This window comes from Pipistrellus kuhlii, unplaced genomic scaffold, assembly GCF_014108245.1.
Source record: "Pipistrellus kuhlii isolate mPipKuh1 unplaced genomic scaffold, mPipKuh1.p scaffold_m20_p_14, whole genome shotgun sequence".
In the NCBI taxonomy this organism is placed as follows: domain Eukaryota; kingdom Metazoa; phylum Chordata; class Mammalia; order Chiroptera; family Vespertilionidae; genus Pipistrellus; species Pipistrellus kuhlii.
In genome coordinates, this window is record NW_023425449.1 from 16,805,165 (window position 1) to 16,818,805 (window position 13,641).

Consider the following 13,641-nt stretch of genomic DNA (forward strand, 5'->3'; position numbering starts at 1 on the left):
TCTTAATCAACTTTAAATGGAAAGTTTATCATTTTGATAGCAAATATATAGGAGAGTAGAGGCATTTTGCCTTATATGAAAGCATGATCACCAGTATCTTTATAAGTAAAACTGTGCAACTGCTCTTGTGGGTACTTGATGGGACTTTTATTATTATTTTTTTTTAATATACCTTTATTGATTTCAGAGAGGAAGGAAGAGGGAGAGAGTGATAGAAACATCAATAATGAGAGAATCATTGATTGGTTGCCTCCTGCACACCCCTACTGGGAACCGAGCCTGCAATAAGGTATGTGCTCTAATTGGGAATTAAACTGTGACCTCCTGGTTCATAGGTCAGTACTCAACCACTGAGCCATGCTGGCCAGGGTTGAAGGAACTTCCAATAACCTGTAGTGTACATTGGTGTCTCCTGATTATAATGTTCATTGAGATTTATAATCTTTAGCTGAGGCCATGTCCTGACTATGCCCTTCCCTTTATTTATTTTTTATTTTTTATAACATTATTTTATTTATTTTTTTAATATATTTTATTGATTTTTTACAGAGAGGAAGGTAGAGGGATAGAGAGTTAGAAATATCAATGAGGGACATTGATCAGCCGCCTCCTGCACACCCCCTACCGGGATGTGCCCGCAACCAAGGTATATGCCCTTGACTGGAATTGAACCCTGGACCTTTAAGTCCACAGGCCTACGCTCTATCCACTGAGCCAAACCTGTTTTGGCTGACCTTTTCTTTAATAAGACATTTTAGGTTTCAGAACCTCGCCACTGTTAATTTTGGGGCTGTAATTATTTGCTGTGTGCCTGACCTGAACCTTCTAAATGCCAATAGCACTCCTGCGGTTATGACAATCAAAGATATCTCCAGATAGTGTCACATGTCCCCTTGGGTACAAAAATGCCTCCAGTTGAGAACTGAGGTAAAAGATAAAATAAATAATTATCTTACTGTTCCTAGATGGGGGATTTAGACATGTACTTATTTTACATCCCCCCAAATAATAATTAGCATTTAAAAAATTATATATCATAGAATCATCGAACAGACTACAGAATCACAGAGGGAAGATGCAAGAGAGTGGGTGAGTGGGAAGTAATCTACCAAAGAACTTGTATGCATATATGCATAACCCATTCACACAGACAACACAGACAATAGGGTGGTGAAGGCCTGAGGGGGAGGGCCTAGAAGTGGTCAATGGAGGGGGGCGGAGTTGACATATGCAATACTTTCAACAATAAAGATTTAATTTAAAAAATTCTATATCATATAAAATCCTATTAATGAGAAAGTTTTTATTTGTATTAACTACACAGTTTAAACTAAAGCTAAACAAAATATTTTTTAAAATAAAATAATTTTAAAGAGACAAATAGTACATTTTAAGTGTATTTATCAACCACATTAATTTCATTTAAATGCTGTTGTTTTTAATGAGAAACTAAAATGTGTCAGAAAAATTTATGTTCAACACAATTACTTTGACCTGTTATATTCCTCTTCTAAATGTGACCATTATTCTTCTAGGCACCCAGTTCTTTGAAATACTCATTCATCATGAATCCCTCTCAGAATTTTTTTCCCCCTCTATAAAAATGTCTGAAATTCACCCTCACTGAAAAGCATAATGCAATTTATCCTCACCCTACTCAAAGGCCTGCATCACTACAAGTCTAAAACACAAACAATAAAGTCTGGCCTTTGTTTCAGTATCTTTGATCTCCCATCTATTTTATATACAATTTTGGACATCTATATCCCTAAAACCTGTTATTTCATTGCTTTGTACCTTACTGTTAATGGCACCATGTTTAAAGTCAGCACTCTTAAATTTAAGGCTCCCAAACTGAACTTAATATTCTTAATTTCCATTATTTCCCCATATTCCTTCTCCATTTTCAGTCAGATGATTATCTTAATTAGTTTTATGCTTTACTTCTCTGCCAGAAATACCCTCAATTGTCCCCTTATTTTACACAATTGCCTCAATCTTTGATAGACAAGCTCAGATCTCCTCTCTTTGAAGCCTTGATCTCCTAATGCTCCAAGTGTATGTATGACTTTCCTTTAATCAGGACTCTTATGTTGTAGTGATATCTTAAGAATTCACAGAAATGAGGGTTTGATGGGGTCACACAAATGTAAATTATGGAAAAAGCAAGATCAAGCCAATTTAACTAACCAAAAGAGATTTTAATTCTTTCAGATTACTCAGAGCAGAGTTCAGTGAATAGTATAAGGTTAATCCTTTGACTTGTCCTTGCCTTTCTAACTGATAGATGAAACAAGATATGTTTCTTTTATGTTTCCAACTATACTGTACATATCCAGTAGTCACATAATACATCTACAGAAATATTTGATAACTGATTGACAAGCAAATAAGTCAAGGCAATGCAAATGTTGCAAAATTTAGAACCTCAGAAAGGTCATGATAAACAGATAGTATAATTTACTGATAAGTAATCATTAAAGTTACAATGTAATTGCTTGTTAAGCAGGTTTAGAATATTCTTATGTTTTGGAAATGTACATAATTTTCAAAGTTCATGTCATTTTAATAAAATACATGATCACTTTCTCGTTTATTGTATTTTACAGAACTTGCTTTTTACTAAAGTAAAATCTCAAAATAGGTTTTCTGCTTATGTGGTTATTCGATGTGTGGATGAAAAAGGGGTGTATGGAAAGTAACCTCACAGACTCATCTGGTCAAAAATTCCTATCTGGGCAGGTCATGGTGAGCAGTCACATTCCAGGCTACTTTTAGTTAAAGGTTTATCTTTGGTTTATATGACTATTTTAGTAAAAGGTTTATTTTTGCCTTAACCAAGGTCTGCGCATTGTTTTTGTTCATAGGTTATAGCACAACATTGATTTAAACATAACCATTCTCAAGACAGCACATAATCTTGTTAGCTGTCCTGTAATCCAATCCCACCTTGCTTTCTCCCACCTTCATGTAATCTTCCTTGCCTTCCCTCTTACCTAAATGCAACAAAGAAATTGCAAACTGCCATTCTCTGAAGCATTTCAGATCTTTCTTTCTGGCAACTGTCATTAGTTTTGACTCAAACTCATAAAAATTCTCTACAAGTTTGTATCTTTCTTACCTTGACATTCTATATAATAAAGAGGCAATATGCAAATTGGCCATCACTCCAACACATAAGATGGCCACCCCCATGTGGACACAAGATGGCCATAACAGATGGCCAATAGGTGAGGGTAGTTGTGGGCAATCAGGCCAGAAGGGGAGGGCAGTTGAGGGAGGGACCAGGCCTGCAAGGGAGGGCAGTTAGGGGATGATAAAGCCTGCAGGGTAGGGCAGTTAGGAGCAACCAGGCCTGCAGTGGAGGATAGTTGTTGGACCCAGGCCTGCAGGGGAGGGCAGTTGGGGGAGACCAGGCCTACAGAGAGGGAACTTAGGGGGGACAATAGGGCCAGCAGAGGAACAGTTAGGAGTTGATCAGGCTAATACAGAAGTGGTTAGGGGGGATCAGGCTGGCAGGTAGAAGCAGTTGGGGCCAATCAGGCAGACAGGCAAATGGTTGGGAACCAGCAGTCCTGGATTATGAGAGAGATGTCTGACCCTAAATGGGCAGTTGGATATCCCTGAAAAGGTCCCAGAGTGGAGAGGGTGCAGACTGGGCTGAGGGACACCTCCCCATGCATGAATTTCATGCACTGGGCCTCTAGTATATAATATAAACATATAATCATTTTAACTCTGAGTTTCTCTACCCCCTCCCATTATAACAACTGCTATTTAAATTGTACATTTTTTTTGATATCTAGTATTTTCCAGAATTGGAAAAAAAAGATTATTTACTCATGCATATGAAAAATATGTCTTTAGAGATGGATCTCTGTAGCTATGGGTTTGTTTTGTAACCTATTTATAAATATAAAACTTGCAACCTATTAGCATTCTCATAGGTCAAGGAGAGCTCTGATTAAAAAAAAAAATCTACTTTGCTAAATAATATAATGCTAAATTTAAATGTAGGGAAACAGAATAGGAAAATAAAAAATAAAAACAACATGTTGTCAATACTTACTTTCATAATGAATCTTGAAGCCATTATTAGAACGGCTGTTGTCTGTTGTAAATAGAAGGTATATAAAATTACTGCTACTAAATAGAAACTGGGGCACTTGTGTGCCATTATAAGATCCAAGCAAGGGTGATAGAAGATTTGGCCCATCATGAACTTCCAGAACATCATAATTTAGTTCAGTCTGAAATCTAAGAATAAGAGACACATGTGAAATATATTTATTAGCATAACACTATATAGAAAATAATACCTTAGATTGCTATTTCAATAACTATTTAATTTTTTTTAACCATTTTAGAATCTGCTTTAGCTTATTAAACCCAAGTATCTCTGTTTCTATCCACTCTGCTACTCTGGCTAGTGGCTGGTTTTATTTTTAGATATTTGGTTGTTGTTGCTCCTACCATTTTAAATTGTTTTTAAAATAAGATGCCATTATTTTGTAAACTGCAATCAATACAGAGCTCCTTTAAACATGCTTAACATGTAAATAAAATAGCATGTTGGTTATTTTTTTAAAAATTTCTTCCTTGCATTTCAAGATCATACCATATTCTAAATCTGGATCAGAAATATTAGCTGTGGAAAAAATTCACATGGAATCATGGAAAACTGAGGATTTCATTTCATTGCCCATAATGACCCTATAGACCAGGAAATTCTTTTCCCTCTTTCACCCAGGTTTTCCTACAGATCTTACAGCATTCATTCAGTTTAACCATCTCCTCAGGAAGCCTTTCCATGACTTCATAGTGTAGATCAGTTCCCTCACTATATTGCCACAATATACTGTGTCTTTTGTGACATTAATCATAGTCATGTTTGCTTATTTAATAACCATCTCCTTAAGAGTCCATAAACTTCATGAGGTCAGACAGTGTCAGCTTTGCCAATGCTTTGCATGTAGCAGACATGTGATGAATATTTGTTAGATAAATATAAATGAATGAATCAATGTATTTTAATGACAAAAGTATCCTTATTTTCTCTAGGGTTATTACTAACTTGATAAAAAAAAAAAAAAAAGCACTAACTTGGGACATTCCAATTTTAACTATGCATTTTTATCCTTTTAATATGTATCTTGAATTACATTGTTAGTAACAAGTTTTCTCTGGTACACTTTAGGAAATAATTTTGAGTTAAAAGTCCACTAATGTTCAAATAATTACTTTTATTGTCATATATACTAGTCTTTCATCATTACAGGCATAAAATAAATTATTTTTAAAAAAGCAGACAAGTAAAACTCAGAACCTGGTCATGACAAATTGAGTGGAACATTTAAAAATTAAAAACTTAACTTCATTATAAAATCTCTGATATTATTATGAATATGGCATGCAAGTAGTCAAAATTAAGTATGTAATTTAATGCTGTTAAGAAATACAATTGGAACACCTTTCAATATGTGCTACTGTGATATTCTGTTAAGCAACACACTTAGTAAAATGAATGGATTTCTATGTTTATCATACTTTTCATTTCGCAACCTTGAATATATTGTATGTGTCTAAAATAATTTTCCAATACTATAATCTTGAATAGGAAATGTACAGGAACACAAGTGTTTGTATAAGAATGCACAATCATGCAACTGTGCATTGTGAATCCATAATTGGTTGTTTTGTGGTCTTTCTATTGTAGTATGGAAATTGGAGTTTCATTTTGATAGCTAGTCAGTTGATAATAACCGAATTAAAATGCACAGAAGAGTCAGGGATTATTTTGAGCTGAACCATAAAGAGACTTCATTCTTAATAGAATAGGACCAGCAACTGGTGATACAGAGAACATTGTGTAGTAGGAATGAATCTTTATATAGAAAATCATCACAAATTTGCCCTAAGGGATTATAAAAATGCATTATACTAACTAAGGGTATAGGATAGGGTTACACAATAATTTGAATTTCATTTTTGTATTTTAAAATTATTTGTGTAAATGTCTCATCGATTGTTGATTACATTAATACATGTATTGTTTATCATAACTTATAAAACCACTGGATGATATTAAAAAATGAAGCAGGATCTAATCTTACGCAATTTTTGTTCTTTTGAAAACATTCTTAGTATTGATTCAAACCTGTTTTGACCAAATTCTGATAGTTCTCATTGATTAAAAAACAAAACAAAACTGCTCTTTGGAAGACTGATACTGATAGTTTGTGGTCAAATAGTTGCAGACAGGAAAAGGAATAGAAGAAACAGAATAGAGGATGAGTTCAGTTAGGAGCTGCCATAGATTGAGAAAATTTAAGAACTGTGGGAAGATACAAAGCAAAAGTTTATCTGTAAATGAAAGGATAAGACTTGTTGTTTGACTATGCTAGGAAGAGATAAATGCTAAAACCCACCACATATGCCCATTGGTATTATTGGCACTCTGCATTGTATTTGATACAAAATTATATTTCTAAAGATTTCATTCATTTAAGCTATTTGAGACAACCTCAAGAAGCTAATGGCTTATATTTATAATGTTTTTAGGTTTTATTTCTGTAAATTAATTCTAACCAATCACTATGCTGGACAATATTAGAAGAAATAAAATTAAAAATATATATGTCACCACGTTAATTATATTATCTGATACTTAAATTTTTTTCAACAAGATTAATTTTAGTTATTCATTAATACTAGAAAGTAAGTAACATAACTTTCTAATACATACAATTTGTTACTTGGTGCAACATGCTATTAAAACATATTCTCTGAATGAGAGGGACTATTAAAGTGTTGGCATTATCCTTAAATTCAGGAGATGAGTTTTTTCAAGAACATAATTCTTGTTATATACTTCATAGATAACTTCTTTCTTAAAACAATCTTCAGGGGAAAATGAAGCACCAAGATATTATAAGGTCACAAAACAAGGAAGTGATAGATGATTTCATCTATTTGACTTGAAGTGACTATTTTATGCCACTACCCCAGTGGATAAAACTCTCATTTACTTTTTAACTTGCTTTGATACTGAACTACTATTAACCATGTAACAGCTTTCTAAGATGTATATTATTTTAAGGAACTATAATAGTTTTCTGATGTACTACATGGAAGTACAGGTAGCTCCAAAGCAAAATCACATACCCTTAAAGGGTCTTTGGAAAGAAGAAATGGAAGATATTTGATTTTTCTTTCAAATAGCTCCAACTCAAGAATATTATTGGCTTGTGTGTATGTCTTATATTTGACAAATTTAATCATCAGAACCTAATTCCACTGTATTAATATATTTATATGCTTATCACATAAATGCAATTCTTGCAGAGGTTTCTTTCTTTTCTTCTTCTTCTTCTTCTTCTTCTTCTTCTTCTTCTTCTTCAAGAAAAAGGTTTGGAAATGCAATGAACAATATAATTGGGAAATACATTAATCATTCTATTTGGATTTCTCAATAGCAGTCCAATCACATATCAGAAGCTTCATTCTTTTAGTCATTGATGTTACAATCTTTCACCATACAGATAATTGTAATACTATTTCAAAATCAGTAATACTAATTTTCCTAAGAAAAATATCAACTAATAAATCATTAATATGAATTAATTTGATAAGAGTCATTTTTCTGAAGGACTTATTAGTGTAGATATATGTGTAGTGTAACTGCCATAAGCTGCAACAAGGTATTGATTTGAATGTGTTATAGCACATTTGCCTCCTGAAATCTAGTACAGAATTCATAGGCCCTTCAGAGTATAGGACAAACTAAAGTCATTAATTTTAAAGGTCATATGTTCATTATTCAGTAATATGCATATATATTTAAAGCCCAAAGGTCCATCTTACATATCTCAATAGTGCTGATACAGCATTAAACAAATAAAACACAGCTTGAAAACAGGCTGACATGTTAAAAGGTAGGCCAATCACCTGAAGCATTCAAGGCACAACAATTGACTATTGGAGTGAAACTTTCCAATGATTTGGTAAATAACATGGAGGAAGTCAACTATTCCTTTACATAATATCTTTTCAAGGTTAAAAGAAATTCCAGAGACCTTTCAAATGTAATTTTGATAGAGTGTCCGGGTTCAGCTTCAATCACCCACTCACAATTCAAAGAGTCTTTATAGTATCCTGGCCATCCTGGAGAGAGAATCAGTCCGCTGGGAGCTGAGAAATGGCCACCACATGGAGCTGAGGAATGAAGTCAGAGAGTGAAAACAGAGCTTTCAGAACAAGGTGCAGGAACTACTCCTAGTACTATGATTTGCACAGTGAATCTCTGCATTGACTTATTAAATGCTTCTTTATACAATTTTAAAAGTAAATTGCATTCAGTCCTTTTACTATTGAATGGTTATTTTCCTTATAAAGGTAATTACTTTTTTAAAATATGGCATAATTAAAATAATAATAATAAAAGGCATAGCTACATACTCAGCATGTCAGAAAAACTAATCATTTAAAGTTCCCCAATAATATCCCTTAAATACATTCTTTTGCCTTCATCATCCTTTTCATCTTCAAAGCTTGGGGAAAAAAATATGTTAGCCTGTTTCTCTCTCTTTCATTTTCTGATTTACATTTTCAAACACTGCTAATTCATGCCACCCTATCTAAAACTTTAATTTTCCTTTTTCCAGAGTCCCTACTACATTTATGACCTTCATTGATTCATTGATCTTCTCTGACTCCCCATCTGCTAATGGCTCTCTTGCTTCAGTCCAGCTGTCAGAGTGTTCTTCAAATTAAGTTTCATCACACCATTCCCCTTCCTAGACATGTAATATCATAATTTTCCTTTTAGCATACAGGTTATTGAAATACTTATCAAGTATTCACTCTTCTCCTTTTCCCCACACTTACCATTGAAACCATAATGATTGCATTAGGTCTCTTTGTGTAAGCAGCTCATTTTGTAGATAAATGAAGTTCTAAGAAGATCAACTTGTCAAAGTTCACAAGATTTGAAAGTCTCCAAAGTACTTTCAAGTCAGGTTTTACAAAATGAAACCCTAAAACCTGTCCTGTACCATTATTCCCTGTAGTATTGGTAAATAAAACTATCATCCATGGAGTTTCATAAGCCAGAGAGCTATAGCAGTCATCTTTCATATTTCCATTATCCTTGCATTGAATCCCTTATCCAATCCAGTCCAAAGCTTATATATATTACTGATTTCAGAGAGGAAGGGAGAGGGAGAGAGAGAAACATCAATGATGAGAGAGAATCATTGATTGGCAGCCTCCTATTGGAGATTGAGCCTGAAACTCAGGCATGTGCCTTGATCAGAATATGAACCATGACCTGGTTCAGGTTTATTAAACTTGTTCATAGGTAAATGATCAACCACTGAGTCACACTGGACAGGCACAAAGCTCACTCTTACTCCTCTATTTCTATAGTCTGTAGCTGCCATAATAGTTTAAATTGCCATCATCTCATCCATGAAGTAAACCCTCTTTACTGACAGTCCTAATTGGTCTCTTCAGTCACATTAGCTATCCTCCATAATGGAGACAAAATGACTTTTTAAAATCACAAATATTACTATACCCTTCAATGGCTTCTTTTTGTGTTAATAAAGCCCTGCTTGATCTATCTGTTTCTTACTTCCTAGCCTAGACTCTGACCTTCTCCCCTTTCTTCTGCAGCCCAGCTACATTAGTCTGCTCTGTACCTTCAGGGGGTACACATAGTATAAAAAGGAGTAAAGTGTACTTGAATTGTTGAAAATTATTCAGGAAGAAAAAAACCACAAGCGTATATCAGCTTTTCAACACATTGGAGATCATTCCCAATGACCTCTCACGTTGTATTTTTATTTTCTTTAAATCCTTCCATTTCAACTCTATTCCCTGTGTTTTTATTTTTGTTGTTTATATGTTTCTTTCTGTTTTACCTAACAAAATTTATAAAAAAAACTGATTGCTCCAGACATTATTTTATATTTTTCATTCTTCAAATAACTTGGTGTAACCCAAATAAAATAGTAAATATTTATAAATTGTCCTAGAAATCAAGCATTACTGAACTATGTCAATTTGAAAAAAAAATTATGTAAAATTGACAGAATTTATTGCTTGTATGAGAAAAAAATCCTTTCATATAAAACTAAACTCTCCTCCTTAGAATTTAGTTATTTCTTAAAAGGCTTTTAAAGGAGACCATTTTCATGAAGATTATTTACTCTTTGTTATAATGACCTATAATTAGGTTTCCTATAGGATTATTATGCATTTCCAAAATGAAATTATGTGCATAATAGTTATTTAAATTACTGGATTTTAAGTGATATAGTAAAGTATTTTACTGAGAGAAGGTCCTGGAAATATGGAGAGTTTCTGACAAAAATTCTTCGTATGTGCAGGACTCTTCAAGAGGCATAAAACCTGAGAGAGATGCTCAGTGCAGGTCAGTCAGGAAAGCCTTGCCAGCACATTGATAAGCAGGCACATGGCAGGGAAATGAGCACATGGAGATGCCATGGTAGCAGCAGCAGAGTATGGAGTGGACAAAATGCAGGGCAGAATAAAGACACACACACACACACACACACACACACACACACACACACAGGACATGAAGAGAAACCAGAAAGAGAAAATAAATGAGCCTGAGTAGAAATTTAATAAAATGAAATTTATAAAAAGTACACAACTGCCCTAGCAAACAATCATAGTCTTAATAGCAATACAAATAGACAGCAATAACTTAGTTGTCCAAACCTTACAATTTTATCATACCCATGTACTGTTTATATTATATAATTAATTTTCTCTAAATACACTTTTATTTTTAACTTAAATGACCTCTTTAGACTTTCCGTAAGCATACATACATACATGCACACTAATTAGATCTCGCTCTCTCTTTTCTTTTGGTGCTCATATAAATTGGGAATCAGATGTCTGAGATTATGATTGAGAGAGTCGAGTCAGTTAGAACCCACATAATAAGTCATGAAGGGGGTATCTTGACCTCAGTTTTTTGGAAGGGGATATTGAATCTTTTTCTCCTTAACTAGAGCTCCAAATTGTCGATTCCAAAACAAATGGAAAGTTTGCCTCTATACCTTGTTCTGCATTTTGTTTTTCTTGTCAGGGAGGTTGCAATAATAACAATATTCAAAATATGATGTCTCTGCCATGAAGGACAACTTGTTTTCATTAGTTTTAACTCAGTGTCTTAATTAAATCAACAGCTTTGAGCCAACAGCATTCCTCCAACTCTTCCAACGTATTTTATTAAATGTAATCCTCTTTATCTGTAAAGCAGTCCAGTGAATGTTATTATGTCCTAATTATATTCAAGAACATGGCCATGTAATCCAGAAGGCCAGTATTTCATTTCCATTTTTGTTGAGGGGATTGTTTTAGATCAAAGAGGGCATTGCTGGCTACAGTTCAAAGGGCGTAAAAGACAAAGAGCCACGTAAAAAGAAGATAGTATACATGCATCAGAGCCTCAGAGTCCCAGAGGAGAAATGAGTATGAAGAAGTTAATCCCTGGAAATAAGTGAACTGAACAACAAATTGATTTTACTGAAATGAATAGTAATAAGAGCAGAAGCAGGAGGCCAGTTTGGAAGCTATCACAGTAAACAAGAGTGGGGATGATGATTGCTGGTACCAGGCTGCCAGCGGTGGAGGAAGGAGGAAGTAGATGGATTTTGAATATATTTCAATGATAGAGCTAAGAGATGTTTCTAACTGATTGCATATGGTTGGTTGTTATAGAAAAAAAGGAGTCAGAAATTACTCCAAGAGTTTCAGCCTGAATTACTGGAAAAGGGAATGCTGTTAATGATGATGGAGAAAGTTTGTGACATATCATGTTTAGGGTGATTGGGGGTGATCAGATCAGTTTCTGACAGGATAAGTTTGAGCTGCCTATTTAATACCTAAGTGGACACTTTAAGTAAGAAGCCAAACATATGAGTCTGGACTTTAGGAAAGAGAACTAACCTGGAGATTTAAATGTGAGAGACATCGGTACATAGGTGTTATTTAAAGTCAAAGACTGGATAAAAATTACTAATAGAGTAAGTGGAAATAGAGAAGAAAAAAAACACTAGCAGAGATCAAAGACATGAGGAGAAACCAAGAAGAGAAAATTAATGAGCCTGAGTAGTATATCTAATAAAACGAAAATTTAAAAAGTACACAACTGCCCTAGCTGGTTTGGCTCAGTGGATAGAGCATCAGCCTGTGGACTGGGTCCCACATTTGATTCCAGTCAAGGGCACATGCCAGGGTTGCGGGCTCGATCCCCAGTGGGGGGCCGTGCGGAAGGCATCTGATCAATGATTCTCTCTCGTCATTGATGTTTCCATCTCTCTCTCTGTCTCCCTTCTTCTGTGAAATCAAAAAAACTATATAAAATAAATTAAAAATTAATAAAATAAAATATTAAAAAGAAAATATACAACTTTTAGACTTGTGTAATTTCTTTTTCCATGAATAATTGAGTAATTTTATAGCTTTAAACCTTTGAGACATTTCATTTTAAAAAAAGGTAAGTGGTATACATTTCAGATTTTATAACAAAATAATAAATACATTTTAACCCAACTCTCATTTTTGGTCTGCAAATAAATCTTTCTCATCTTTCAGTCTATATGAGTACAGTTTAGTAGTATTAAAAATGACATTCACCAATGAATAATAAATCCTCATACCCAGGAACAATTTTCTTCTGTGGCTGAAACGGAGATAGGAGACAATTTATGTCTAACTGTCTCGCTTTTTAAATCAAAAAGTTCTAGATGACTTAGTGCTCTCTGACACCGAGGAAGAAAACTTTTGTGTTTTGTTCTGAGTCTCATGGGATGGTATCTCTTTCAAGTTCTTTTGGGATGCACTGGTTGGTTTATTACTGGCAAATACAGAAGCAGTCATTTATAAAGTAAAAATACAACTCAGAGGTTATCTTGAAAATAAATGTCAAAAAACTTGATCTCTCTCTTCTTTTTGTTTTTCAAACAATGTATAATTACTTATAGTGAATAAAAGATTGTATTTACCAAGCTTCCAAGGAGACAGAATCTTATCTGAAAACTATTAGGATGGATTAACTAATTTTTCTTAGGGGCAGATTTTATGTTAACTGAGTAGGTTAGGTCTTATGTTAACTGAGGATTAAGTACGGAGAAAAGTTTCTAAATACATATGAGTAAGAACATGGAACTGAGAAGAAAGAAGAACAGTTTCATAATGATAGAATTGTGTGTACAATCATGAGAGAGAAAAGATGATGATGATGATGATGATGATGATGATGATGATGATATTTACATGTATCAGCTACCTTGAATGGGAAAATAAGGAGAGATAGCTTAGGAAGATAAGTCATCTGTTTACTGCACTGTATAAAACTTTTCTATCCTAATTCTAAAGGAAAAACAAAGTAAAAATCTTTATTATTTGCTAATGTTTCTTGAATAACTATAGATGTTGAGTCTGCCTGAATCAAATCAAACTACCCAACTGAGCCACATTGGCAACTAAATTATTGGAAAATACTGTATTGCCAAATGGTGGAAATAAATCAGATACCCGCAGAATAGCAATATAAGCCCCAAAGGCTATAGTAGAGACGTACTCTGAGATCGAAATGAC

At 34.0% G+C, this 13,641-nt stretch overlaps 1 protein-coding gene across 1 annotated transcript in view; it reads right to left on the minus strand.

Moving 5' to 3' along the window:
• CSMD3 (CUB and Sushi multiple domains 3) overlaps positions 1-13,641 on the minus strand; it is a 779,390-nt gene that overhangs the window by 316,191 nt on the left and 449,558 nt on the right. The window contains exons 17-18 of the mRNA XM_036436812.2: positions 8,076-8,214; positions 4,070-4,257 (exon numbers count right to left, since the gene is read on the minus strand). Coding sequence (XP_036292705.1) covers positions 4,070-4,257; positions 8,076-8,214 — 327 coding nt within the window. The remainder of the gene's footprint in view (positions 1-4,069; positions 4,258-8,075; positions 8,215-13,641) is intronic.